Here is a 25,894-nt window from a genome sequence, read left to right as displayed (position 1 = left end):
GGCCAAACAGCAACATTTCCCTGTGGGGGATTTGTCTGAAATCCATTGTATTGTATGATTATGTTTCATTAGACTTCATTATTTGTATGGAGTCAGTGGTGTTTCAGCTCTCATTACAACTACATTGGTTTACCACCTTGAATAATAATTTCTAGATATTAAGCAAGAAAGTTACACAACTTTTTAAACCATTTTTTATTGGTCTCATTCCCCAAATGCAGATGTACAGAAATTCAGATGTAAAGCTACGTGAATTGAAAACTAAATTTTATTAGGGCAGTCAAAAATACAGAAAAGTGCTATGTGCTATGCATGAAGATGAAAAGTCAGGTCTGGAGTCCTATGCGTTAGGGTTAGGGTAAGGGTTACTCCAGGGTGGTTACCTCCAGTCTTGTAGTCTTACCAGATAAATAACTTAGATTTACTATTTTTGTGCAGTTTATTAATAAATGAAACCAGATACAAATAAATAGTTTATAGCTGACTTTAAATGAGCTGAAAAGATTGTATTAGTGTTAATATAGGATTTTATTTAGATGTGACTGCTAATTATAGCGGCTTTGCGGCCATTTTGCCAAATGTTTTTATTTTACTGACACTTTATCCTTTTCGTCAAGTGAGGATATCATAGCTGTGAGAAATTTCTCATATATCCAACTCAGAGTTAAAACTAGACAGCTAACATCCAAGGAACTATTTGTAAGGTTCGCTATTGCTACATAGCCAGCGTTAACATTAACAGCTGTTGACTTACAAGTCTAGCAGAAACATTGTGAGTTCAGCATCAAACTTCATTCCTTTGCTCACCAACAGCTGTTTCCAGAGGTGGCAAGCAACACAAATGTCTCTGTCTTGTCTCCGTCACGTCTTTTCCTCTACTTAGCACACTAAACCAGTTAGCTCTGGCCCATCTCGTCACTTTCTGATAGCAACTCATTGTAACCTCCAATCTGCCCTGAAGACGTAGCGCTGCTCAGAGGGTGAATTAAAACCTCTTGCATTATAAAGACGATGACCAAAGCTCTTGTCAAGCAACAATCACCACCACCCGCTCCTGGCAAGAAACCACGTTCGGTGGCAGAGAAAACTTACAAATAGCCCCTTTAAAGTTTTTTTGGGAATTATGTTGTTAATAATATGGCATAGCTATTGTTCGCTTGAGAAGAGTCAGCTAACTTAACATGTTTTTGTTAGCTACCTGTCCAGCAGGATCATTTTACAAAGCAGCAAATATTAACGTTTCTATGAATAGATTTATAAGTTTAATTTAGTTTTCAGCAAATGTAACCCTATTTGTCAGAATATATAGTCTAACTGCTTTGCTGTTTTTCTCACTAATTAAATTTTGTGACCAGGTCTTCTGACAATTTGGTGCCGACTTTTTTGTACCATCATTCATATGCACACTAATGGCTACCAGCAGGTCAGTAGTTGGTGTAGCAGGTGGGAGGCTAAGTGAAATTGCATTAAATTCATATATCACAGCTTTAAATGCTCTGCACACTTCAGGTATTTGATTAAACCTCTACTCAGCTTGATGTTGGGTGGAGGCAAGTTTGGAGTGACTTGATAATAAATATTACTTCTGCTGTGAAGAGCTGTGGCCCTCCAATATGACCACAGCGTGTCTCAGGTCAAGTACACAGGGGAAGGCAAATGGACATTTTATTGATTATCTCTTTTTTTTCTACTCCTACTCTCCGTCAATCTCTCCCGTTTCTGTCTCTTCCTCCAGCGAAGTCCAGTATGTTGTTCTTCAGAATGTGGCAACAATGACGATCAAGAGAAGGGTGAGTTACACCTGGTGGTATTTTTTATGTGTTATTGTGTGTGTAAAACTTGAAAACAAATGCTGGTGGAGCTGCAGGTTCATTGAGCTCTTTTTCGTCTTTCTGTCTTTATGTTTCACAGGGGATGTTTGAGCCATACTTGAAGAGTTTCTACATCCGCTCCACAGACCCAACTCAGATCAAAGTCCTTAAGGTTCTTTTCTTTTCTATCCTACCTACTCTATTGTTCCTCCAGTCTTAATTATGCCTCCATCCTTTTCTCTTTTATACTCTGAATCAATGGAGGGAAATGAATTCTCTTAAATTATGGATATTTACAGTTTATTAAATATTTTAAGCCCTGTTACACTTTATTTTCTTAGAACAAGTGGAGAAAATTACATGTTAAGATATCATAAAAAAAGAAAACATCAAACTGTCAAAAAGTGCATTTTGTGTGGGTGTAATTTATTTCTGTCATTGTGAATGGTGAAAGCAACAGTACTGAATTTCAACCAAACTCATTCAACCAAAGCATATTGTAACCTTGCCATGCCAAATCAATCCAAAGAAAGTCAAAATTCGAAGGCTCAGTTTTTGGCACAAGTCCTAGTAAGTAAACAACGCTATCAAAAAAGGCTATGCAGTAATTACAGTAAATGCAGTTTTGTGTTTCCTTTTTAATTTAGGTTTACTGTGCAGTATTCAAAAAAGACACGTTTTGTCTTGTGTTTTGCAGCTGGAGGTTCTCACCAATTTGGCTAATGAGACGAACATTTCCACCATTCTCAGAGAGTTTCAGGTACAGTGAAATGACTTGATTGAATATTGTCTTCAATCGGAATAAAAAATTGTGCAGACGTGTCCCTCAGCAGTGAGTGATTTGCCAGCAGTAGGTGTCCTTTATGTATTACTGTGCTAAGTGAATATTTTCTCTGGTAGACATACATTAAAAGTATGGATAAAGACTTTGTGGCTGCTACAATCCAAGCCATCGGCCGCTGTGCGACCAACATCGGAGAGGTGAGGGACACGTGTCTGAACGGCCTGGTGCAGCTGCTGTCCAACAGAGATGGTAAGTCTTCTAATATCATACTCTAGATGCTTTTTAAATGGTACATATGATATAATTGGAATGAAATGATGCAGATATTATTATCAGATATTAGGTCAATAGTTTAAACTAATCAAGCTTAGTCGTTAGCATTTGTAAATTATAAAATACATTTTTTTGCATGGTGAATAAATTGGGGTCAGACAGACAATAATAAGATTGAGAAGACTAGATAGCAATCACAGAGACATGGACTGAACATAAAAAACATATTTTAACTTAAACAAATAAGGAATGAAAATGAGGAACCATTTTCAGAGTGTTTCCTCAGTAAATAAGTAAGTTACTGAATTTGAATTGAATGAAGAATAGAAGAAGATGAAAGAATGTATAGATGAAAGAATACTTCATTCAACGTTCATTTATGATTTAAATGAATTTGTCCTGTCGTACAGAGTTGGTTGTAGCCGAGTCTGTGGTTGTTATCAAGAAGTTGCTGCAGATGCAGCCAGAGAAGCACAGCGACATCATCAAGCACATGGCAAAACTAACAGACAACATCCAGGTGAGAGACTCATTCGCAAACTCTTTTTGGATTTTAAATGTGTATGTAAAGATGCTGTATGAAAGCAAGCTTGCAAAATAATGTGTACCTTAACAAAGTTAAATCTCTGTTCATTACTGGAAGAAACAATAGATGTGTACATACTGTAACCATGTAATTTAACCTGTGTTGTCAGGTGCCAATGGCACGGGCCAGTATCTTGTGGCTCATTGGAGAGTACTGTGAGCATGTACCTAAGATTGCCCCGGATGTCCTGAGGAAGATGGCCAAGTCTTTCACTAATGAAGAGGATATTGTCAAGCTACAAATCATCAATTTGGCTGCCAAGCTGTATCTCACCAACTCCAAGCAGGTATGAATAGCTTGTGAATGTGCCCCCAGGGATTAATAAAGTCTAATCTTATCTAAACCCTTATAAAACATTAAAACTCAAGTTATTAGATAAATGTAGTAGAGTAAAAAGTATAATATTTCCCTCTGAAATATATGGGAGTTCAAGTGTAATGTTGCATAAAAATACTCAAATAAAGTACAAGTATCTAAAAATTGTACTTTATGTATAGTACTTCAGTACAACCCACTAATTCACTCTGGTAATTACCTAGCAACAACACCTTACATACTACCCAGAACACCGTAGCAACCACCAAGCAACCCTTTGACTCACTCCAATAACTACCTAGTAACACCTTACTAATTACTCATAGTAACATAACAACCACCTTGCAACCCTCTAATTCACCCTATGAAACACCCAGCAACTCATCAACTAATTACCCAAAGGAATGTTCACTACCTTTCATTTACATTTGGGTCATCATATCATACCTTATTATGACTTATTCACTGTTACTTAGCACCATTGAACACATACTGTATATCTACAGTAGGACATACTCATATACTGTGCATGCATAAATACATTAGATAGTAGCTGTTCTTGTTGATTGTCTCCTCATACTCCATGTTCCTAATATTCCCTTCTCCTCACAGACCAAACTGTTGACGCAGTATGTTCTCAACCTGGCCAAGTATGACCAGAACTACGACATCCGTGATCGGGCACGCTTCATTCGCCAGCTCATCGTGCCCACTGAGAAGAGTGGGGCTCTTAGCAAGTACGCTAAAAAACTGTTCCTCGCCCTCAAACCTGCACCAGTCCTCGAGTCTCCATTTAAAGGTAAAGAAGGCACTTAAAAATTCTCACCTGATCACAGCCACACACATAGAAGTAAGCTAACACAGTCCCGTCATTTTTGATCATTTATTTTTAGTTTCCCCAAAACCTGAGTGAATAAAGCTGCTTCTTTTAGCTCCAGAATTTGCGTTAAAATGATCATGTTTTTCTTCAGATTCAGAGTATTCCAATAATAGTTGTGTGTATATCAATGAGTGTGTTGCAAACAGGAACTGCTAACAGCTAAGTCGGCTAGATGCCAATTTGCCAAAATGTAAACAAATATAGGCTAAAAAACGGGGCTCAGGCTGTAAACCACAGTTGATGAACAAATTCCTTGGCAACATTGTACTTCCTGTTTACATCTACCAAAGCCCCCAAGTTATGGGAACTTCAGTTCCAAAAATTAAAGTATGATTATCCTCCCAATAAAATAACTTTTTTGATGTTGCACTATCAATATTTTTTGGCATTACTAAGGCTCACAATGACGCTCTCATCTATCCATTAATATACAGATATTCGCACTGTTGAAAAAACACTGAGGGGCATGGTTGTCTCAGTTCTGTCTGATGAAGGGACCCCAGTTAGAGACTGGTCTAGGTCTGTCCCTGGTCAAGTGGTTTAAGATGACCTAAGTGTTGCGCTTACCTCTGCTTTACTCAGTTCTTTTTCCTGTGTTTTTGCAGATCGAGACCACTTCCAGTTGGGTTCATTATCCCACCTGCTGAATGCCAAGGCTGGGGGCTACCAGGAGTTGCCTGACTGGCCCGAAGCCGCCCCAGACCCCTCCGTGCGCAACGTGGAGGTGAAGGAGTCTGTGCGTGCAGTGGGAACAGTAACATACAGAGACACAGGGGCCCTCTGGGATCACCAGGGGCCCCAAAAGATGGAGGGGAGCGAGGGTTGCTCCTGTCCCAGAGCAGTGCCTCAGAGGGGTTGGACAGAGTCACCAGAGCCTCACATCCAATATAACATTGACTCCAATATAACATTGATTCCTCTTTCACAAGCCATCTTTCATTCACTTACAGCTCATTAACATTAACAACTCATCAGTTACATGCATCCCTCTTGGCCTCCATCTTCCTCCAAATGGATGCTGTTATCAACTCCCCCCTCCACGGAGGAGAATGAGTCACAAATGAGAAAAGAGGATTAATTTCTGCCTCTATTTAAAAACTCCTGATTCACTATGAAAACAGTCAGAGGTGCTGAACTCCTCGCTCTCTCTGCTGCACTTGCATCTGTTTGGCAGCAGCTCACTCGCCCCTGTCCAGGTGATTTCTCACCGCTGTTTGAGCCAATAGCACATGTGAAACAGAAGGGAACAGATTTGAGAGAAACAACCCAAGTTTTCACTGTATATCAGTATCAATAGCAGTGAACCACATCTCCTGTAGACCATGCTGGATGTAGACCCATGGGAGATTGTAAGAGGTTGGCACCCACAATAGTATCTACATTTTTACACAGACGCAGCATGTTTCATACATTGCATAATATAACAAATATATTTATTTTTGGCCTAATACTCTTACACTGTCCTGGACTATAGATGAACAAACAAATATTTTAAAATATTGCATCTTGCAGAGCATCATCCCAACTCAACAAATTCCCTCCTCTTCTCCATCCCATTCACTCCATGTGCCATCGGTTCATAACCAACAATGTGTTTTCAAAATGAAGACATAAAATCAAGAACTTGAGTGAGTCACTTCATTACAGGAGTGACCTCCAGGCTTGATTTTGTTGTCTCATTTGTTAATTATTGGTATAATAGTGTAGATTTTTTACTCAGTGGTCAATGATACAGACTCAGTGTTAACTTGCTGTTGACTTGTGATGCAGATTTCAAGATGAGCCAACAGCTGCATTTCATTTTGATTTGACTGGCGTAATAATGAAAGAGACAGGGTCCTAAACAACCCCACCAGGAGATTAATATGTTTTAGCCTGGTAGATAAATATAGATATATTACTGTTGACCATTTTCCAAAGCTTTTAATTCACTCCTAATTTTATTCCCTGCCTTCCAGGGAGATATTTGTTTCCCATGCAGAAACTGGAAACTCGCTATGGATATACAATCCATACCAGTGAACATGTCCTGCCTTTATTTTGTTATCAGAGTGAATGTATATCAGGTTGTAATGCAGATGTGAGCAGGTAAGTCTCCATGTAGCTGCATTCAAAGAAGCTCTGACATCTCATTGATTTTCTGACAACATGCCTCAGAGCTACAACTAGGTTTGCAATCTGAGCCCCCAATTGAACTTCTGTAATTGTGGTCTGGCAAGAATCAAATTACATTAGCTTGTGACGTAAATTTAAGGTCTTGCAAGTGATAATTGACAGCTCACGCAGAAATGCGAACCCTTTCTGCACCTGACTAGACAATCTCACAACACTCAGGGCTACTCATTGGTCTTTACTTAAACTTTTTAAATACCTAATAACATTTTTTAGGCCATGTAATTTCATAATCATATTTAATTTTACAATGATAATACTCAGTTGTAATAGATTTATTAGATATATATAGATTACTAGATTTATGAGTAAAATATAAAATAAAGGTAAAATAAAGGTAAGTAAAATATATATATATATGTAATGGACCACTGTATAGAAGACAAAAAAATAAAATAAACTCCAGAGCAATTACTAATAAACAAAAAATGAAAGACAATGCAGAAGGCTTCATGAATACAAACAACTTTATATAAGAGCAGAAAAAATGATCCCATCAGTCCATTAAAAAAAAAAAAAATCAATCATTTTTATTACTGATCAATCACTTTCGTCACATTTCAAGCCAAACAGCCAAACATTTACTGGTTCCAGCCTCTCAATTATTAAAGTCTGCTACATTTCCTGGTTTAGATCTTTTAATATTCATTAGGTTTGATTCATGTCACTGCTAACTTCCCGGGTGCATTTCTGCTCAGGCTTAATCGATTCTCTCTGGGTCTTTTACTTAAATCTTGCAGCTAAAATTGGCTAAAATTGGACTTGTGATGTTTTTTAGCAGCAAAAACTAAAATCTTTGGCAGTGGAAACATGTTTGTGGGAAGTGAACATATTACATCTGATAAATCATATACTTAATACTTACTTAATATATACTAATTAATGTTAATTTAATGCTTATGTTGTATACATTAGCCCTTGACAGCGGACACCACAACGTAGACTCAAAACACCTTGAATATAAAGGAAGGGGTCTTCTAAGTAGTCCCTGCATATAAAATGCATTACAGTGTAATAATAGTGTAACTAAGTACCACATTTACTGTGATAGAGCACAGTCTACTGCAGTATTTCAAGCATGTCTCAAATATCTACCAGCTGATTTTCAAAATGTATTAAAATGACAGAAAACCCAAGTGGGGGTCTGAAAAATAGGAAACCAGTCTAAAGGGTATGGCATGCTTTGGAAAATGATCAGCAATAATGTGAAATATACATGATTTGTAGTTAAAGAGCACAAACAGGCAGAACCACCAGTATGGTGCTTGAAGTAGCAGTTCATTTGCTCAAACACGTCACTGAGTGGCCCGTTATTATGCAGAGTCATGTTGTGGCTGTAAAGCGCTGGGAGGATCAGGGAATCCTCTCAAAGCTCGACTTCTCTGACAGACTCTCCCTCTGCACATTGTACATCTCCACAGACAGAGGAGGTCATAACCACCGGCGAGGGGCGGATCGGCTTGTTAGGGGACTGGAGAGAGGTGCCCCCCCTCCCCCTTTTGCATCCTCACAGTTTGGGAGTGCGGTGGTGTTTGTTTTGATGACTGCTCTCTCTTCCCTCTTATAGTCTCTCTCTGGTTGTCATTTAAAGTGATACGGACCAGATGAGATTAATGGGATTAAATTTCTCAGTGATGACTCAGCGCAGATTAACAGAGGATAAATCTGACAGCCATCTTTGTCCAAACTGGAAGAAGATGAACTGATGAAATTTGTGACACAGTTTGTGATTGTGTCACAAATGCTGTTGTGTGATACTGAGTGATGTGAGTTCTCAGATTTCTGCTTCACTCCATGACGGCTCCCCCTCACCTCCACCTCATTTAGTTCATTTTAACCCATGCTAGTGCAATCATGCTTTGTTACTGATAGACTTTCATACTAAATGCATGTCAACATATTAGTAAGTAGCAAATGTTAATGGTGACTTTTTATTTCTGCAGTATTTATGTATATATTTAAGTGTGTACATTATAATTAAGTTATATTGGAGTGTATTTTACCAGAGAAAAAAACATTTAGTGTATCTATAGCTACGTAAAGGCCAGATACTGTGGTAAATAATTATGCAGTGATGAAATTTGGAATTTATTTTTGTCTCTGTGATATCCAAAACTGTTCTCACACCTTCTTCTTTTTAGACCCAGAAACCTTCCTGTGCCTGTTTCTCTTGCTTTCCTGACTTTTTTCTAAAAAAAAACAAAAAACAAACCTTCTCCCTCCCTTTTTTCCTCATCTCACCTCCACCCCAATCTTTTTCTTTTTCTACGTCTGCCAGGTTTTTACGCTGCTCGAAAGAGTCACAACATTAACGAGTGTGAGTCAGTTAGCGGCAAAAAGCCACACCTCCTTGAGCCTCAACCCATATAGCTGCAAAAAAACCCAAGTGCTTTTATGACACCCCGCCTAATGTAGTTGCTGTCCTGTGCTTAGCTCAGCCAAAGCTATCTGAAACACAGCACCCTCTTCCTCGGTCTCTACCATTAAAGAAGTGATTCTTTTAGCAGGACGTGCGTTCCTCTGACACGTACAGATGCATTAGCAACAGTGTGGGTTTCAAATCGGGGCGGGGCTGAGATGTCCAGGCTCATTAGCTGATGACATTGGTTAATGAGTTTGGTCGTAGAAAGACAGACGGCCTTTCTATGTGTGGGAGGATAGTCACCACTCCTCAAAGACTTCACTTCTCTTAATGGAACTGCTCCCTATATTAAAAGAAAACCATTTCTGCAACTGGTCATGAAGGCATCACCTGGTGTTAACATCTATCTGTGCATAAAATGAAAGCAAAAAAAGAAAAACTCCATACAAGCATTAGTGTCTGGTCTGTTCTGAATTTGTTGTCTGGCTGTCAGATCTAAACGCAGATCTGCAGCAGGGATGGCTGGCTTCATTTGGTTCCATCACATCCAGGCAGAGGCATTCATGGCCATGCTACTGTACTGTAATGTGCCCACGTCTCTGCTGCTGTCACTGAGGCACAGCCGACGGCTCACTGTGTGAACTCTGCTTCCTCCGCCAGGTGCCTGAATGGACCAAGTGCAGCAGCCGAGAGAAGCGGAAGGAGAAGAAGGTGGAGAAGCCGTTCTACTCGGACTCGGAGGGCGAGTCCGGGCCGACGGAGTCAGCTGACAGTGGTAACTTTAGAGGGTTGCTGGCTCGGTTAGAGCCAACGCATCCTGTAGTGAAATGAGGAGAGTCCAGCACAGATGTGTTGGCGTGTGAGCATGTGATTTCTGCTGAGAGTCGGTGTGAGTGGAGGCGTTTTAGGGGTGGTTATGGTTATGAGGTAAAACTGATTTTTATTAAACTTCTGTTAGCATTTTACTGCCTTTGCGAGCATGTGATCACGGCGGGACGTGAGGAAAACCAAGTGCCTCTTTTTTTTTTATTGTCAACAAAACCCATGAAAAGATCGAAACCAAAGCGTTCCCTGTCAGTAGCTCTCTCTCAGCTGGGCACTGCTGTTTTCAGCAAACATTACTCACACAGGAATAAACATATTATTCGTTGGGTACTATTTTCAGCACAGTGAAAAACCAATACACAGCCAACACCTGTTGTTTGGATCAATGCATTGATGCCTGACTAGCACTAACTATGCACTTCTTTACCTGATCTCCTTGCACTTATTGAATAGATGTTGTACTTAGTGCTTACACCAAGGTCTCCTACTGCACTGAAGCTTTAGTGATGTCCCTCACTTGTAAGTTGCTTTGGATAAAATCGTCTGTCAAATGAGTAAATGTAAATGTTAATCCTTCCATGGGATTTGTTGACAATAAGGAAAATGTAAAATATCACCAGCCTTGTTCTTGTACAACTGGTAGTGGTGATAGTACAGTGATGAATCATTATGTTTGTGTGAGTGAAAATACTTGAATTTGTGTCATGCTGTCGTAATTGAGAATATCAAAGATTTTTTATTTGGGTTATTTGGGTGTTTCTGTAGTCCAAGAATTTACTATTACTGCCTCTCACATTTGAGTTTGTATTAGTAGTAGTAGTAGTACTAGTCTGTCTAGTAGTACTAGTCTGGATGTCAGCATACATCTGAAAATACACCATCATTAGTGCAAGTGTGGCACAAAATTGTGCATTTAATCTCTGTTTTTCATTGTTTTTATTGTTTGCGCCCAAGAAACAAGAAATCTGTGAATGTCAATTATAGGTTCTGCGAAATCTTTTTTATTGCAACTTGCCTCTGGAAAAATGTGTCTGTGGAATCAGTAATACAAGGGATAATTTGAAAAATGATTGTCATGGAAAAACTAGCTTTACTTTAGATTTGACTGTGACATTTTTTATTCCAGTGACTCTTTTGAATGTTTAAATCTCGATTGTCTCATGGATCACGTGTGTTTGTGTACATGCATGTGGTGCATATGGTTTATATACCATGATGTGCCAGACAGACGTTCGTGTCCCTGTTTTCTGTGTAAAATTGTGTGACCTCCTCACCATTGGACTCTGAACTGTTCCTCTTCAGAGTCGGACTCTGCCAGCGCCTCGGAGAGCGGCAGCGGCAGCGAGGAGAGCGGGTCGGGATCAGAGAGCGAAGAGAGTGAGGATGGCTCTGAGTCTGAGGAAGAGGATGATGAGGAGGAGGAGGGAGGGAAAGACAAGAAGAAGAAGAAGAAAGAATTAAAGAAGCCAGTGCAAGAAAGTGAAAGGTAGCGGATTTATCCTGGTGTTTTTTATAGACTCCAACCAAAAAGAGAGAATGTGACTCCATCTTTTTGCATGAATTTTATGTTTTAATATCTATTAATTCTACATTTCTAATATTCCTTCTATACCTGTAGTTGGGTAAATCAAATCGAACACACAGTTTCCTTTCACAGTGAAAGCCCAGTTTGTGGTCAGTAGTGGTCTCTTTAATCTCCTCTGGGCCCTCGTGCAGCTATTTCAACAGATCCAGTGAGATTTGATGGATAGTTTAATTTTTTCAACTGTAAGCACAACAGTAGAAACTGTCTCATCTGTTATAGATAGAAATTCGGACCTTTAACCTTTGCTTTCGTCTTCCAGCGAGCAGAGCAGTGAAGAAGAAGAGACAAAGCACGAGAGGAAGAGTAAACAACGAAAGAGCGACTCAGAGTCTGAATCTGAGGAGGAGGAGGAGGAGGAGAGCGAGTCTGAAAGCAGCCAGTCAGAGTCTGAAGACTCTGAGTCTGAGGCCGAGGTCAAAAAGAAAAAAAAGGTAATGACAATGAATCTCTGCACATTTAAAATCTACACCTGTAGATGTTGGAGTCAGCTCCCAGTGGATATCAAATCTGTCCAAACCATAGCTTTATTTAATCTTTTAATCTTTCACTTTAATTCGATTATTACCTATTTTATAATTGTGTTTTTATACTGTTTTATACTGTTTTCTTATTATGAGTTTTTAATTCTATTTTTTATGCTTCCTTTATTTCTGTTGAGCACATTTAATGACCTCTGTGTATGATAATGTGCTACAAAATTATTTTGCCTTGCCTTTAGGAAAATCATTTAAAGTAAACTTTGAAATAAAATCTGAAACTGTATCTTATCATTGTGCTATGTATTTAGACTGTTCCATATGCACCATCACGTACAGTAAAGTTCTTCGTCTCTTCATGTCAGTTTTTCTTTCTTCTCCTTCCAGGCAGCTGAATCTAAACCTCCCTCCAAACCTGTCAAGACAGAGAGCAAGAAAGAGAAGAAAGAAATGTCTCTTCTCGACCTCGACGATTGTGAGTTTTTTCGTCCTTGTGTTAAGTTTCTCCTGTGAAAGAGAATGTAGAAGTATTGATGCTCACGTCAGTCAAAGTCAGCGAACAAGGACGTTTTCAAATGTGAATTATTTCTAAAAATCTCAGGAGGTGCACTTGACCGGTTGCTATGCCAACTCTTCTGGTTACATGGGAACTGCAAAAAACACACAGTTGTTCCCCCCACTGGAGATGATATGACAAATAGATGAATACAGTCATGCCTGAAGTTGGAGACATCCCTGTTGAATCTCTTTTTGTGTCTCTCTTCCCAGTTGAACCTTCTCCGTCTCCTCAAGTCACACCCGTCAACACCTTCCTGTCCAGCAGCCTCGTGACCGACCTGGAGGGCTTGTCTTTGTCTGACAGTGTTCTCTCCCCGACAGTAAGCACTTCTCATGTCTCTCAGCGTCCTGGACAGCACCTTTATTTTCTATTAAACTAATTATTAGAAATTATTCTAAAGTAGATTTCTATTTTACCTTACCTTACCTTACTTATTTTACTTTTTCCCTTAGACTTAGGGCTCTGTTTTAACACGGTCTAAAGGGAGTGGCGCAAGTGCATTTAGGGCGGGTCCATATCACTTTTGCTATTTTTACAGCAGAAAACAGTCGCTGCGCCAGGTGCATGGTTCAAAAGGGTTGTACTAAATCTCTTATTTAATCATGGGAGTGTTTTGGACATAACATCCAATAAACCCATCAGACTGCCATCTCCCATTCCCTTTACAAACCAGGGGCGCTTGCCCCTCGGTGGATTGCTATTATAAGTGTGTCACAGTGTGCAAGTGTTTCACACTGAGTTAGATTCTGTTTGTGTTGAGATGATCACATATTGTGACTGACCAATGAGCGCAGTCCTGGCACAGGCAGCAGCAGCAGCTCTGAGGGACAAAGAAGGGCTAAATGAATCAGTGTGCTGAGCACAGGTCTACAGAGAAGTAACAGCCCAACTCACAACATTAGACACCTCTTATATTACATTATGAGAAGTCTAAGTAAGTCTTTGGTTCATTATGGAACTGTGGTGGACAAATTTAGTCTTGGTGATGAATGAGAAACACTGTTGTGGATTTATCAGGTAGTAAGAAACAACACTTCTCTGCAGAGCCTCATTCATGTCCAAGAGACGTCCATGACGCATGGCAGTATTGTACAACATACAATATCCCACAAAGACTGCTCCGACCTTCTGAGGCTGTAATGTTCCACCTGACTCATCTAAACATCTGAAGAGCATTTACAGCACACTCTGCTTGTGAGTAAGGGGTGCATTGTGCACTTGCCTATGTAGGTGCCCTTAAAATAACAGTGAAGTACTGCACCACTGACTCAGACCAGGTTTTTGCTGGTCAATCACACAATCGCTTTCAGCTGGCTCAAGATAACAATGCACCAACAATGCGCCTGGTGTAAGATAGGGCCCATAGTGTTTTCCAAATTCATTTATTTATTTTTTTTATCACCATTTCCATGTCACCCAGACTGCACACCCGCAGGAGAGCACAAAAACAATGTTAAGCCAGTAATGGTTAATGATTCTTCATCTCCTCCTCTGCTCGCAGAGCATTGCTCCCTCCAGTGCGTTGAAGAGCTACGAGCTGCTGCACCGGATCACAGGGGAGGGGCTGTCGGTGGAATATTGCTTCAGCCGGCAGCCGTTCAGCTCTGATGCGAACATGGTGGCGGTGCAGATGCAGTTCACCAACAACTCCACATCCGACACCAAGAGCCTGCACATGGAGGACGTGAAGCTGCAGTCTGGGATGAGAGTCAAAGAGTTCCCAGAGATTGGTGAGTGATGGGGCTGAAGAGGTACAATGGGAACTGACATTTAGATACGATATGATCCAAGGAAGGTCGCCAGTAACAGTATTAGTATGGAAGCCTTTTTGTTCACCAGTACACTAAAGAACTATTGGATTGAATAAACACCATACTGAGGTTTTGCTGCTCTTAGAACTTTACCATTAACACCAATGGAAACGTGAAGTTTGAGGTTCATATAAAAGGTATATCCTCCTGGGAGCATGAAAAAATATCATATTTCATTTCAGGTGAAAAAATTGGCCTAATGCTGGAGCAAGGTCACAGGTCAGGGAATCACAAGCATTAGGAGTCATCCTCTCAGACACCCATGAGTCCCTTCACCAAATTCTGTCCAGTGTTTGTTAAGAGATTTCTCTCTGAACCAAAGTCTTTAACCGACAGATCGACATCACTGTCCTTGGGCTCATCGCTATCATCAAAACTAGAAGGGCACTCACAAAAGCGCAGACTTTTTAATTCATAGTAAATGATTTGGAACCGGCACAAAATGTAATGGGTTCTTCCCTGGGCCATGCCCCATTCCTCCGCCAAGTGCGGTGCAAATCGGTTCAGAACTTTTGGTGTAATCCTCCTGACGAATAAACACAAAAACATAACCTCCTCGGTGGAGGTAGTAATTACTAATCCAACAAAGAAGGATTTAGATAATAAAAAAGCCAAATACCATAAAATGCAGTGTAAGAACTGTAGAGAAGATATATTAAAATCAACGAACTGTAAATAAGCATTTAGAACAAAATAAAACAGAAAAGAATATGCATGTAAAAGACAGCACAGCAAAATACAAGCTAAAACCACATGACTACAAAAGACATTTATAGAAAGTGCTGCTACTGTGGGAATGACTTCTGTAATGTTTTCAAAATAAAAGTAGAAAATTGGGCTTCCTGCAAGATACAGTGGATGTATGTGCTCAGGTATGTGCTTTAAACCATATAACAAACTTCTAAAAATGACAGTGTACTCTACATACTAATTTTACACAGTATTTACTATATACTTATTATCAGGTCTGTAAAGGTAAAAAAAATAATCAAAGTACTTAATCATTCAATACTAACAGGAAACAATATTTATCAATCAAACGGTGTCTTTGGAATAACCCTGTTATTTAACTTCACACTGAGAGAATTTTATTTTTTTCCCAAACATTTTACACTTTCTTTGTCTGGAGCTTTGTCATCACAATAATCAGCAACACACTCAAAAATCGTTTTTTAGTGTCAATACTGAATTCTAAACAATATATTAAAGTTAAACATACTGGAAACCGGCTTAGACTTAGTGTGAAGTGTTGATCTGAGACGTACTGTAGCTTTTTCAGTGAATCACACAGAACACAGTCTGGACTGGAAGATACATTCCCAGTCCTCATAGATCAAAGTAGCTGTGCTGCTGACTGAAGAGCTTCATGTTGTTTTATTTGTTTGTGTGTCAACATTAGTGTCTCTCTTCTTCCTCTGTGTTGACAGAGCTGCTGCCGGCAGGTGAGTCGGCCACAGCTGTGATGGGCATCGATTTCTGTGACTCGACGCAAGCGGCAAACTTCCAGCTGTGGTGAGATGGATTCTGTTTTAGACCCTGCAGTCCTCCTACACTGCTGATGTCGTAACAAGCTATCTCACATGAATCTGCTGAGTTTGAAAAGTTTTTGAAATTACACTCACTTTGTTTGACTTGTTCTGCAGGCCAAGTGAAATATAGTGATGTGTGATCCTACCAACTTTTGTGCTCTGTGTGCAGGAACTTAGAAACAAATGAAGCAATATGGAGGAGTGAAGTTTATATATATTAATAACTCCTTTTTCCACGTCTCTCTCCATTTTCAGCACTCACACCAGGAAGTTCTTCGTGTCCATCCAGCCGCCGGTTGGAGAGCTGATGAGGCCCGTCTTCCTCACAGAGAATGAGTTCAAGAAGGAGCAAGGTGTGTGACTGAAGCAAATTAAATAATTCTATTGAGACATATGAAATATAAAATCAGTGTCACTTTACTAACATCACAACATCACAACAAACAAATCTATAAAAATGAGAAAGAGAAGTTAGCTACTTTGCCTGAACTGTATGGGGCTTTATTTCTCATATTTGCTTTTTTACTACTTCTCTCTAACACATATTTTATATATTTTTTATTATTATTTTTAGTAAAAAGAGCTGGTTGTCATGCACGGTGTCATGTGTATTTGCTTACATCTTATAGTCACATACTGTATATGTTGTCCTTTTGTCCAGTATTTCTAAATCCTGATCTTAAAGTAAAGCTCATTTTCTCCAAACAGTTGACTTCATTGACAATTGTAGCCCAGTTGTCCTTTGTTGGTGGATTTGCCCGCAGTCATTTCAGTGTGATAGCTTTCGTTCTAGTAGCCAAAAGTATTTTAAAGAGGCATTCATCCTGAGCCAGGGGTTTATCTGGGATTTTGTGCAAGTATAATGTGAGAAAAGAGCAACTTCTTTTCAAAAGATTCTCATTATGTCTTTAGCAGTCTCCTCACACACACAATATCCTGAGATCACATCAGCATTTATTTTAAGACTTTGTCCTTGTGATAGAAGCTGTAGACACATTTTATGTCAAGTGCATAAGTGTCATCACAAAAAATAGATCTTTTAACTTTAAATGAATGCTGTATTTACCTGTAACTAGACTATAAATACAGAAAAATTCAACCAGGTTTTTCAGAAACAATGTGACCAAAGTGTTTGGTAGAGCATCTGCAGACAGTGTGTACCAGCATGTTTCTATTGTCTGGTGTTCATTTTCCATCCTGACTAACAGTGAGCGAGTTTTGAGCTCTAACAAACCCATAGTGACTCTTTAAACATGTGTCATATCCACGGTTCCTCCCTCTCCGTACTGTCCTCAATAGAGAAGCTATTACAGAATCTAGGTAAGTTGGCTTTGATAGATTTGTTCTTCCCAGCTGTCTGTGTGCCCACCTGCCTTTTAGCCAACCTCACACAGACCCCTCCTCCCCTCCTCACCTTCCTCCTCCCTCCTCTAACACCTCCTGCTGACTCCCCCCACTCCCCCGTCCTCCCCCTCCTCCTGCCTTTGTAATCAACACTTAACTGCATCTGCAGGTCTGTAGCTGCAGACAGACTCACCTGTGCTAACCTGCATCTTATAAAGGCCGCTCACACTCTGCTACACCGGGAATGACTGGAAATGCTCATCCACTGATCCTGATTCACTCGTCTTTGGGCACCATGTGGACAAAAAAATAACAACATCCGGCTGAGAGCAGCGCTCGATCATGTGTCCCATCATTCATCTTTCTGTTATCTGAGCTTTCAAACTGCTGAATCTGAAGTCATATGTCACAATGCTTTTTTTTGTCTGAATGGTTTGTTGTGTTTTCAAACCCTGTAAGCACAGATTTTTTTTGTGGTTTGGAGGTCAAATGACATCTTGAAGCCAATGTTCAACCAAACCAGGCTGTATTTGGTTAAACCTACAATAACTATTTTGGCCACTGGGGGCAGCAGAAACAACTGTGAACATAGACTGTATCAGACCCGGGTCGAGACTGCTTTGACTGGGGGGGGGGGGGCATTAAGATATGTTGACTGGTCACTAACTGACCTCAAGACTTGTTACTGGGATACTCTATGAGTGTTCTTTAGGAGTGTAAGCTATGACATGTACTGTTTTATGTTATCTAAAACTTAAGCCAATGAATGTAATTATACATAACCCCCCCATAAGAGGACAACTTTATCTATATCCAATTATCTATTCTTACATGGACTGGTATATTAAAAATAAGCTATCTGCCTTAATCCAGTATTTTTCCAGTCTATTCATGTATTTTCTGTTTAAAGGGGACGCTATAATGAATTTGGCAATACCAGTTTTGAGTTTTAAACTGGGATCACGATCGAAATGATAGTGAAGCAACTGCTGTCCCTGCTGTATCCAGTTTTTATATGGCCAGACCAACCAATCAGATATAAATAAACTTTAATTATTTGAATGTGGCTTGTTTTTGGTCAAATTGACAAGGACAAAATAAAGTACTTATAGTTATAGTTATAGCTATAGTTAATTTTTTGAATTTTGTTGGGCAGTGCCCCCCCCCCATGCCCATGTCTAGAGCCGTGCCCGGACTGTACATAAAGATGGATGTGACTGTGACTTCACCCATACATTTCTTAAGAATGGTTTTGAAGCTCAGAGTGAGCTGCTCCGCTATTACCATCTTGGCAGTCCCTGACTCCACCTAACTCCCAGCAAAAATGGGCAAGAAACACAACTGCTGAATACAGTTGTGTTTCTGGCCATCTAATGAATATATGATGATATATGATATATATGATGATGATGATACCATCTCCAGAGGGAAACATGTGGCTCTTTAGCTGCTAAACGCTCGACTATGTTCACCAGCTGCTCTCTAGCTGTGTCTGTCTGCTGTTGGGTGCTGGGCAGAGTGCACAGTGAGTTTTTAGAGCTTACTCACTGAAAACAGCTGCCTGCCACCTCACAAAATGACACTATGAGAGCAGTGAGGTTGATCCCGAACAGTAACAGCTGAACAATGAGCTGAAACTCACTATAAAGCTCAGTAAAGCTGAGGGGAGCTGCAGATTCAAGTGATAATCCTGTGTATGAGTGACCCCTTTCACATTGTCATTTGATAAATTATTGTTATAAAAATCTTGATTGTAGCCACTTAAAAGAATAAGAGCTTTCTGTAGATGTTTTAGTTTTAATAACTCTATTTTAACACACAGTTCTGTATTTTCATCAGTGATTCATTTGCTGATTATTTTTGAGTCACAGATATTTGTTTTCCAGCCTTTTTGGCTCAGGCCGCTTTATAACGAAGCTTCAGCCCCTTTTCAACTAAAACAAACTTCCAGGAACTGTAGAACCAGGGGAACTAAACCAGGATTTAAAAGTCCTTTCTGAGCACTTCCCCAGTATTTACTGCTGCATGACTCTGATGTGTGAGTTGATTGTAATGAATGTATGAAAAGGAGACTGATATCTCCAGAGACTCCACAGAAACGATCTGCTCAGAGTCAGATGGTTATTTATTTCTGTTTTATGGCATAACCTCCATGAGACAATCAGGAAATAAAAGTTTTAGCTTTCTTGTTCACTCACCTTGTTTCCTCTGCCGCCGCTGCCTCTCTCAGCCAGTTCAACTGTTTTATCTGAATGCTTCTCAAGAGGCCTGAATATGAAAAATTATCTAGTGATTCACAGGAAAAAGCACAAATTTGAGTCAGAAAAAAGAGATCAATTCTTGCCTCAGAGCCTGAGGTGGTGTTTTGTCCGACAAACAGTCCAAAACCTAAAGACGCACAATATACAACGGCATGAAGCAGAGAAAAAAAGCATCAAATTAAGCAAATGTTTGGTATTTTAGTTTGATAAATGACTTAAACGTTCAGTCACTTCATCAAACGCTTGTTGATGAATTTTGTGTCAAGTGCCTGATTGTTTCAGCAGCAGTTAATTAATGCTTAACGGTGAAATGTGCTCATTCAAATGCTGTTGAAACAACAATTATATGTGATGAAGACACATGAAAGCACATATATCCTGATGTCGTTTGACCTGCAAATCACCGAAATCAGTGTTTCCTGGGAGGCATCCACTTTCATGTTAGAGTCTTACAGTTGTTCTTGGAGAGAAAAACGCTTTGGTGCAAAATTCCCCCATGTCATAGTACGACAGTGAATATTCATTAGGCATTAAACTAGGCTGGAAGTGCACACGTTTGCCTCTTTTGTGCTGTGAATTCACTGAGGAAACTGAATCACTGCTCGACTGTGTTCAGTGGAAAGCATTCCAGTTTAGATTTAAGCAGCATTTTGTAATGATCACATCAATCCCTCAGAGGACTGTAGGAGATGCTTGTGGTGATGCAGACATCACTGTAGATGTAGGACATGTATACAGTATCTGAGTATAATACTGTATATGTTTGTAGCTGGTAGAGATCCTGAACAATAATTTGATTTTATTGGTATAAAGCAGCACTGTACTGACACAAGCAGCATCCTGTTCTGTATTGTTGTATAAATGATGACTGCTTTGCTTTTTTTGCTACTGAGAGAGTGAGAAGCTTGAGAGCTGTGCAGTTTGACCAGTGCTCTGCTCACACCCCTGCAGGTCAGCTGATGGGCATGAATGAAATCACAGAGAAGCTGACTCTGGACGTCCAGTGCCGGAACGAACACGCCATCGTCCAGAGGGTGACCACCGCCGCCAACCTCAGCAGAGTCCCCTGTGGTTCAGATAAAGAGTGCAGGTGAGAGGATTAAAAGAAGCAGTAACCAAAGGCTGTGGTGGTGCTGAGCTTTAGTCTAAGTGAGGCCACAGACAGTGTTTGTTATCTGACAGAAAGAATGTAGGATCACTATGGGCTGCGTTTTATCAAAATATGGAGACGCACAACCTGACGCACACTCTGTGTTTGGATTGAGACACTTTGTTTTGTAATGTGTGGCTAAACATGACCAAAGATAAATGTGTGTGTGTGTGTGTGTGTGTGTGTGTGTGTGTGTGTGTGTGTGTGTGTGTGTGGGTGTGTAGTGGCCTCATGGCCGGATTGTGAACCAGGTTTATGTCACTTCTTCAGTTGTGGCTTTTAATCCCATAAAGAAATATAATATATGTCCCTATATCAAGACTGATGTTGCCATATATGTTAACTATAAGGAGATATATTATTATCACATATACATATGAAGATATAAGTTTATAACATATATGACATATTCATAGTAAAATGCAAGTTTATTAAAACAACATACTTCTTCTATATGTTTATGTATATGTATATGTATGTTAATATATGTTTTTCTTATTAATTTCTTATTAATTTTAAACATACATGTCTATCTTTTATATTTACGTATATGATATAAACATATACTGACAGGCTTTGGGATGGATATATATTTACATAACATATATCTATAATATAAACATACATACATAAACATACATGTTTGTATTAACTAGACACATATGTCAATATATGAAATTGCTGCAATTTCTAATAGCTGTAATTTTTACATACATAGACTACATATACATATATGTACATATATTATTTTACTTCGTACATACATATATTCCATATATGGAAATTCAATACATATATTACATTTGCCTATGGGAGAACTTGACTTGAAGTTATACTGCCCCCATCTGGCTCATCACTGCAATGGTTGTAAACATATTGCAAAACCATAGTGCAAAACACATGGAGGACACAAGTGGTTGACACGTCATACCAATTAAGACCAATTAAGATCAAATACTGTTTTAAACACAATGTGTTTGCAGAACTGGGTGATAATCAGGTATTAATGTTCTGAATTTTGCAGTGATTTATATTCCCACATGAAGATATCGTGGTTCACAGTTCTCATGAATTATAAGACCACTTTTGTCAAAACTCATCACCTCATGAGGTTTTTATCATATTGTTTGATTTTAACATTCTACCAAATGATAATAGAGATTTCAGTAAACATTTTAACACACTGAAATCAAGATTAACTTATTGAACTTATTATTACAGTATTAATGTTGTGAAGATTTCACACCTCCACTGGAGGCATTTTTCTTTCCTCCATCTCAAACTTTGTCAAACTGGATCTGTGGTGAAGCAGGTTAGAAATTCTTGTCTTTAATTAGATTTGTCAAGTTAATCTTGAGCTGATTTTAAGTATAAATACAGCATGTTTTAATCCCTATAGATCATTATTCACCAGCTGCTGTTCATGTTGTTTTTATTTAAACCCTCTTGACTGACACGTGTGCGTATTTCTCCTTTATTCTGTGGCTTCGTCTTTACTTCTGACCTTTGCTGCTTTGACCTCAGTCCTCCTGTTCCTCCTCCTGACCATCCTGTCCACAGGTTCGCCGGCAGGACGGTGACCAGCGGCAGCCTGGTGTTGGTCACCGTGGCGAACAAAGAGGAAGGTGCCGCCCAGCTGACGGTCAACTGTGAGAAGATGGTGATCGGCACCATGCTGGTGAAAGACATCCTCCTGGCTTTGACGCAGTGACCGGTGTGACCGTGCTCGACCATCGCCCTCCGCCCCCCTCGCTCCACCCACCTCTCAGATATCGTCCGAGACTCGTCACGTGTAGCATCTCCTCCGTTCTCCTGTAAGCAGTGTCACTGAGGACGTTTCCAGAATGTTTAACTCCAGTTTCGATGTAATGTTAAAGAGCCCCTCCTCCCACTTTTAGAAATTACTCCAAGAAACAGTGAATGCCACAGCTATACGCGATATTCATGACAATCAGATGTGACTGATGTTGGACCCGATATGACCTGACCTTGCTTCCCTCTAAAGTTTGCCACACATCATTATCCAAAAATACTTATTTAGCATCTTAATTTCCCTCCTTGAGGACACAGCTGGATTTAGTGGACCCTTTAGTGGAAATTCAAATCAACTTTGGATGAAAAGTAATTTCCACATTTCAGGATCCTGCCTGCAGGTTCAGTCTGAGCTTTGGAAACAGCAGTTTGAGCACAAGGTTCACTTACTTAAAGTTTTCCAAGCTTTCAGCTACATCTCATGACCTTCCTCAGGCAAGAACAGTGCAGTTCAAAGTGTTGTACATAAAAAAGGTGAAAAAGAGATAGACAAGAAACACAAGGGGTTATAAAAAAGATACATACTGTATAAATAGGATCTTAAAATCGTAATGAAATAGAAGATAAACTGAATAAAAGAGGAATTACAATTCAGTGCAAGATATGGATGAATAGTCCCAAATGTTAAGTTTTAAGCCTGGAGTTGGAGCAGATGTTAAGTGCTCTGGAATATGTGGTGCATAAAAACTGAATGCTGCTTCTTTATATTTAGTTTTGACTCCAGGGACAGTAAGAAGACCTGAGAAGTCTGGACAGGTCATCATGTAGCAGCAGATCAGAGATAAAGACTGAAGACATCAGCTGCCTGTGAATAAAAAACTAAAACTAGAAACAGCAGTGACAACCCCTTCCTGACTCCCCATAATACAGTCAACTGTAATGACATGACTGTACTTTCATACTTAGTCACGTGATAACATCTGTGTAAACTCCAGCTGCTGAGGCAGGCCATGAGATGTAGCGTAAGGCTTTGAAAATGTACTGCAAGTGAGGGATGTAGGATCTGTGTGTCTGTGGCGTCACCTGAAGATGTGAAGATTAAAACAGAACAGTAAACTACAGCTGGATTATTAGATCATAAAATTGAGTTTTTCTTCTTCTATTGAGATTCTTTAGAAATAAAGTGGCGGTTAAAGTTTTTATTATTCCGTGACAAGTGGACACACAAACCTGTCACTCCAGTTTTCATTTGTAGCTTGTTAGTTACCAACTATTTTAAGATGTAGGCATTATAGGTGATAGAAAATGTACTGTAGGTATAAATTCCCCAACAACAGGAAAAAAACACACGGTCTGTAAGATCAGCTTCATCAATACTCATCCAGTCATTTGGGGCCTTGACTTGAATGTAGCACGAAGGCTCGACCGAGACAACAGCTTCCTACAACTGAATCCATTTAGGCACAGTAACACTGTTTATCAGTAACTCACCACTCCTGGAAATAAACTGCGATTTTAGCATCTGCCTCCAGCAGCTGTCGCAGTGCACATATTCATTACAGTATGTGGGGCGTTTATAAAACCTGAAGATGTATAAATGTCATTGTATGTACTGCCACATGTAATACAGTACTACTATAAGGTGTGGTGTGTGCGAGTGTGTGTGAGTGTGTGTGTTTGTGGGCGTGATGATACTGAATAATGACCTGGCAAACATTAACTAGGTGTTTTCAAAAAATGACTCATGTAACACTTGACTTGAAACAATCATGAAGCACATCATAATTATAGTCATCAGTCAAACAAAAATATCGATACTACTGCAGTATGTAAGAATAATTTGTCTTTGCTGAGGCGCTGCAGGCTACAAAGATTAAAAATGATTTACCTGCCTTTCTTTAATCATAAATTTATTACTTGACAAACCGACACTTCTCTGTCAGTTTCTCACAGATTTGAAAATGTTACTGTAGAAATGAATAATGTGGAAAACCTTAAAAATGACTGAAACTGATTTACTTAACAAAAGTCACCAAACTGTAGGGTTTCAATTGACGCTTATTTTCATTATTAATTGAAGCTCAAGGTGAAAGACATTCACTCTAATATCACAGGAAATTAAGAAAAACAGGAAATATTTAAATTATTGAAGCTGAAACTTTTTCTTTTTTTGCACTTTTGCTTGACAGTAATTATAGATTATCAAAACAGCTGCTGATTCATTTCCTGTCGATCAGCCAATTATTTCAGCTCTACAAAAATCAGTATTCAAACTTTGCCCTCAGGAAAACCTTTATTTTGGAAAATATATATGACATTTTGCGAAGTACGCTTATTCACCTTGTTGCTGAAACACCTGGTGTAAACATGCTCACAGCAGCTGCTGCACAGCTTCATTTTAGTCCATTTCTTAAACAAGCTTTCATTCCCGAAACATGGTTTCCCTCTGACACTATGTTAAAGACAGTGTTAAGCTTTTAAGAATCAGTTAAACCACCTTTAGATTATGTGCTTATGATAATGTCAAACATTTTCAGGTGAAGTGTTGCCTTGATCTCATTTGTCAGGTGACACTGTTTTCATGCCTTTTATTACATTTTGATTTCAGGTCAAAGGTCATGTGGCTTCTTTTTTTTTCGTCATGGACTCTCATGTGTCCAGTGGCTCATGTTTTCTTATCTTTGACACATTATCTGTGTTTTTATTTATTGTTTCTTTATTGTTGTGTTTTACCAAAGGAGTAACAGTCCAGAGAAACATCGAGCCTCGTCATAGAAAGTTGAGCAGCAGTGATGACGCTTTTATTTTCCTACTTGTTGCATTGTTTACATTCAACCAACTCAGACCTGAAACTTCCAGTCAGTGCAGCTCAGTCATTATGAAGAATGTAAAGAGTAAGTAATTCTACTTTTAATGTAAAAATCCAACGAAAAAAAACTGCTGGATAATGTCAAACGATTCTCCAAATCATAAATCATGACTGGCATTTTATTTGATCTGCATCCGCTTTCAAATACCCAAAGTACAGTTTATCATACCCTGTGTGTGGTTGTGAAATGTGGTCCTGAAGTATTACAAGTTTATTTATTATACAAATAAAAAATACAGATACAATGATTGTGTCTTTTGTCCTTTGGCCACCAAACAAGAAAAAAAACTCCTGCACTGCAGCACTGTTCAATCTCAAGCTGTCAGTTCTATTAAATGAGTGATGAACAGTAGAACAAGTCGAGACCAGAGGTTGAAAACAGTCTGCTGTATTTTCTCCACAGGTTATACACAGGTGTGTAGACATTTACTCAACTACTGCTCTGCTGATCATTTCCATTTTATACTACTTTGTACTCCATTACATTTCAGAGGGATATATTGTACTTTTCACTTTCTAGTTATTTTTCAGATTCAGATTTTATATATAC

At 39.3% G+C, this 25,894-nt stretch overlaps 1 protein-coding gene across 2 annotated transcripts in view; it reads left to right on the top strand.

Moving 5' to 3' along the window:
* Positions 1–25,867, top strand: part of ap3b2 (adaptor related protein complex 3 beta 2 subunit) — a 48,792-nt gene extending 22,925 nt beyond the window's left edge. Inside the window, exons 10-28 of one of the 2 annotated variants that reach the window (XM_022755900.1) lie at positions 1,736–1,790; positions 1,912–1,983; positions 2,509–2,571; positions 2,712–2,844; positions 3,279–3,388; positions 3,564–3,740; positions 4,382–4,568; positions 5,255–5,373; positions 9,844–9,958; positions 11,311–11,494; positions 11,853–12,024; positions 12,457–12,544; positions 12,838–12,947; positions 14,130–14,358; positions 15,867–15,951; positions 16,224–16,321; positions 17,268–17,288; positions 20,525–20,663; positions 22,284–25,867. In XM_022755900.1, coding sequence (XP_022611621.1) covers positions 1,736–1,790; positions 1,912–1,983; positions 2,509–2,571; positions 2,712–2,844; positions 3,279–3,388; positions 3,564–3,740; positions 4,382–4,568; positions 5,255–5,373; positions 9,844–9,958; positions 11,311–11,494; positions 11,853–12,024; positions 12,457–12,544; positions 12,838–12,947; positions 14,130–14,358; positions 15,867–15,951; positions 16,224–16,321; positions 17,268–17,288; positions 20,525–20,663; positions 22,284–22,434 — 2,308 coding nt within the window. In that variant the 3' untranslated portion in view covers positions 22,435–25,867. The remainder of the gene's footprint in view (positions 1–1,735; positions 1,791–1,911; positions 1,984–2,508; positions 2,572–2,711; positions 2,845–3,278; positions 3,389–3,563; positions 3,741–4,381; positions 4,569–5,254; positions 5,374–9,843; positions 9,959–11,310; positions 11,495–11,852; positions 12,025–12,456; positions 12,545–12,837; positions 12,948–14,129; positions 14,359–15,866; positions 15,952–16,223; positions 16,322–17,267; positions 17,289–20,524; positions 20,664–22,283) is intronic. The other variant, XM_022755902.1, reaches the window with a different exon arrangement.
* The last annotated feature ends 27 nt before the right edge of the window (positions 25,868–25,894 follow it).

This window comes from Seriola dumerili, unplaced genomic scaffold (genome assembly GCF_002260705.1).
Source record: "Seriola dumerili isolate Sdu_G_001 unplaced genomic scaffold, Sdu_1.0 BDQW01000242.1, whole genome shotgun sequence".
NCBI classification, from domain to species: Eukaryota; Metazoa; Chordata; class Actinopteri; order Carangiformes; family Carangidae; genus Seriola; species Seriola dumerili.
This window is presented reverse-complemented; position numbering and strand designations above follow the sequence as displayed.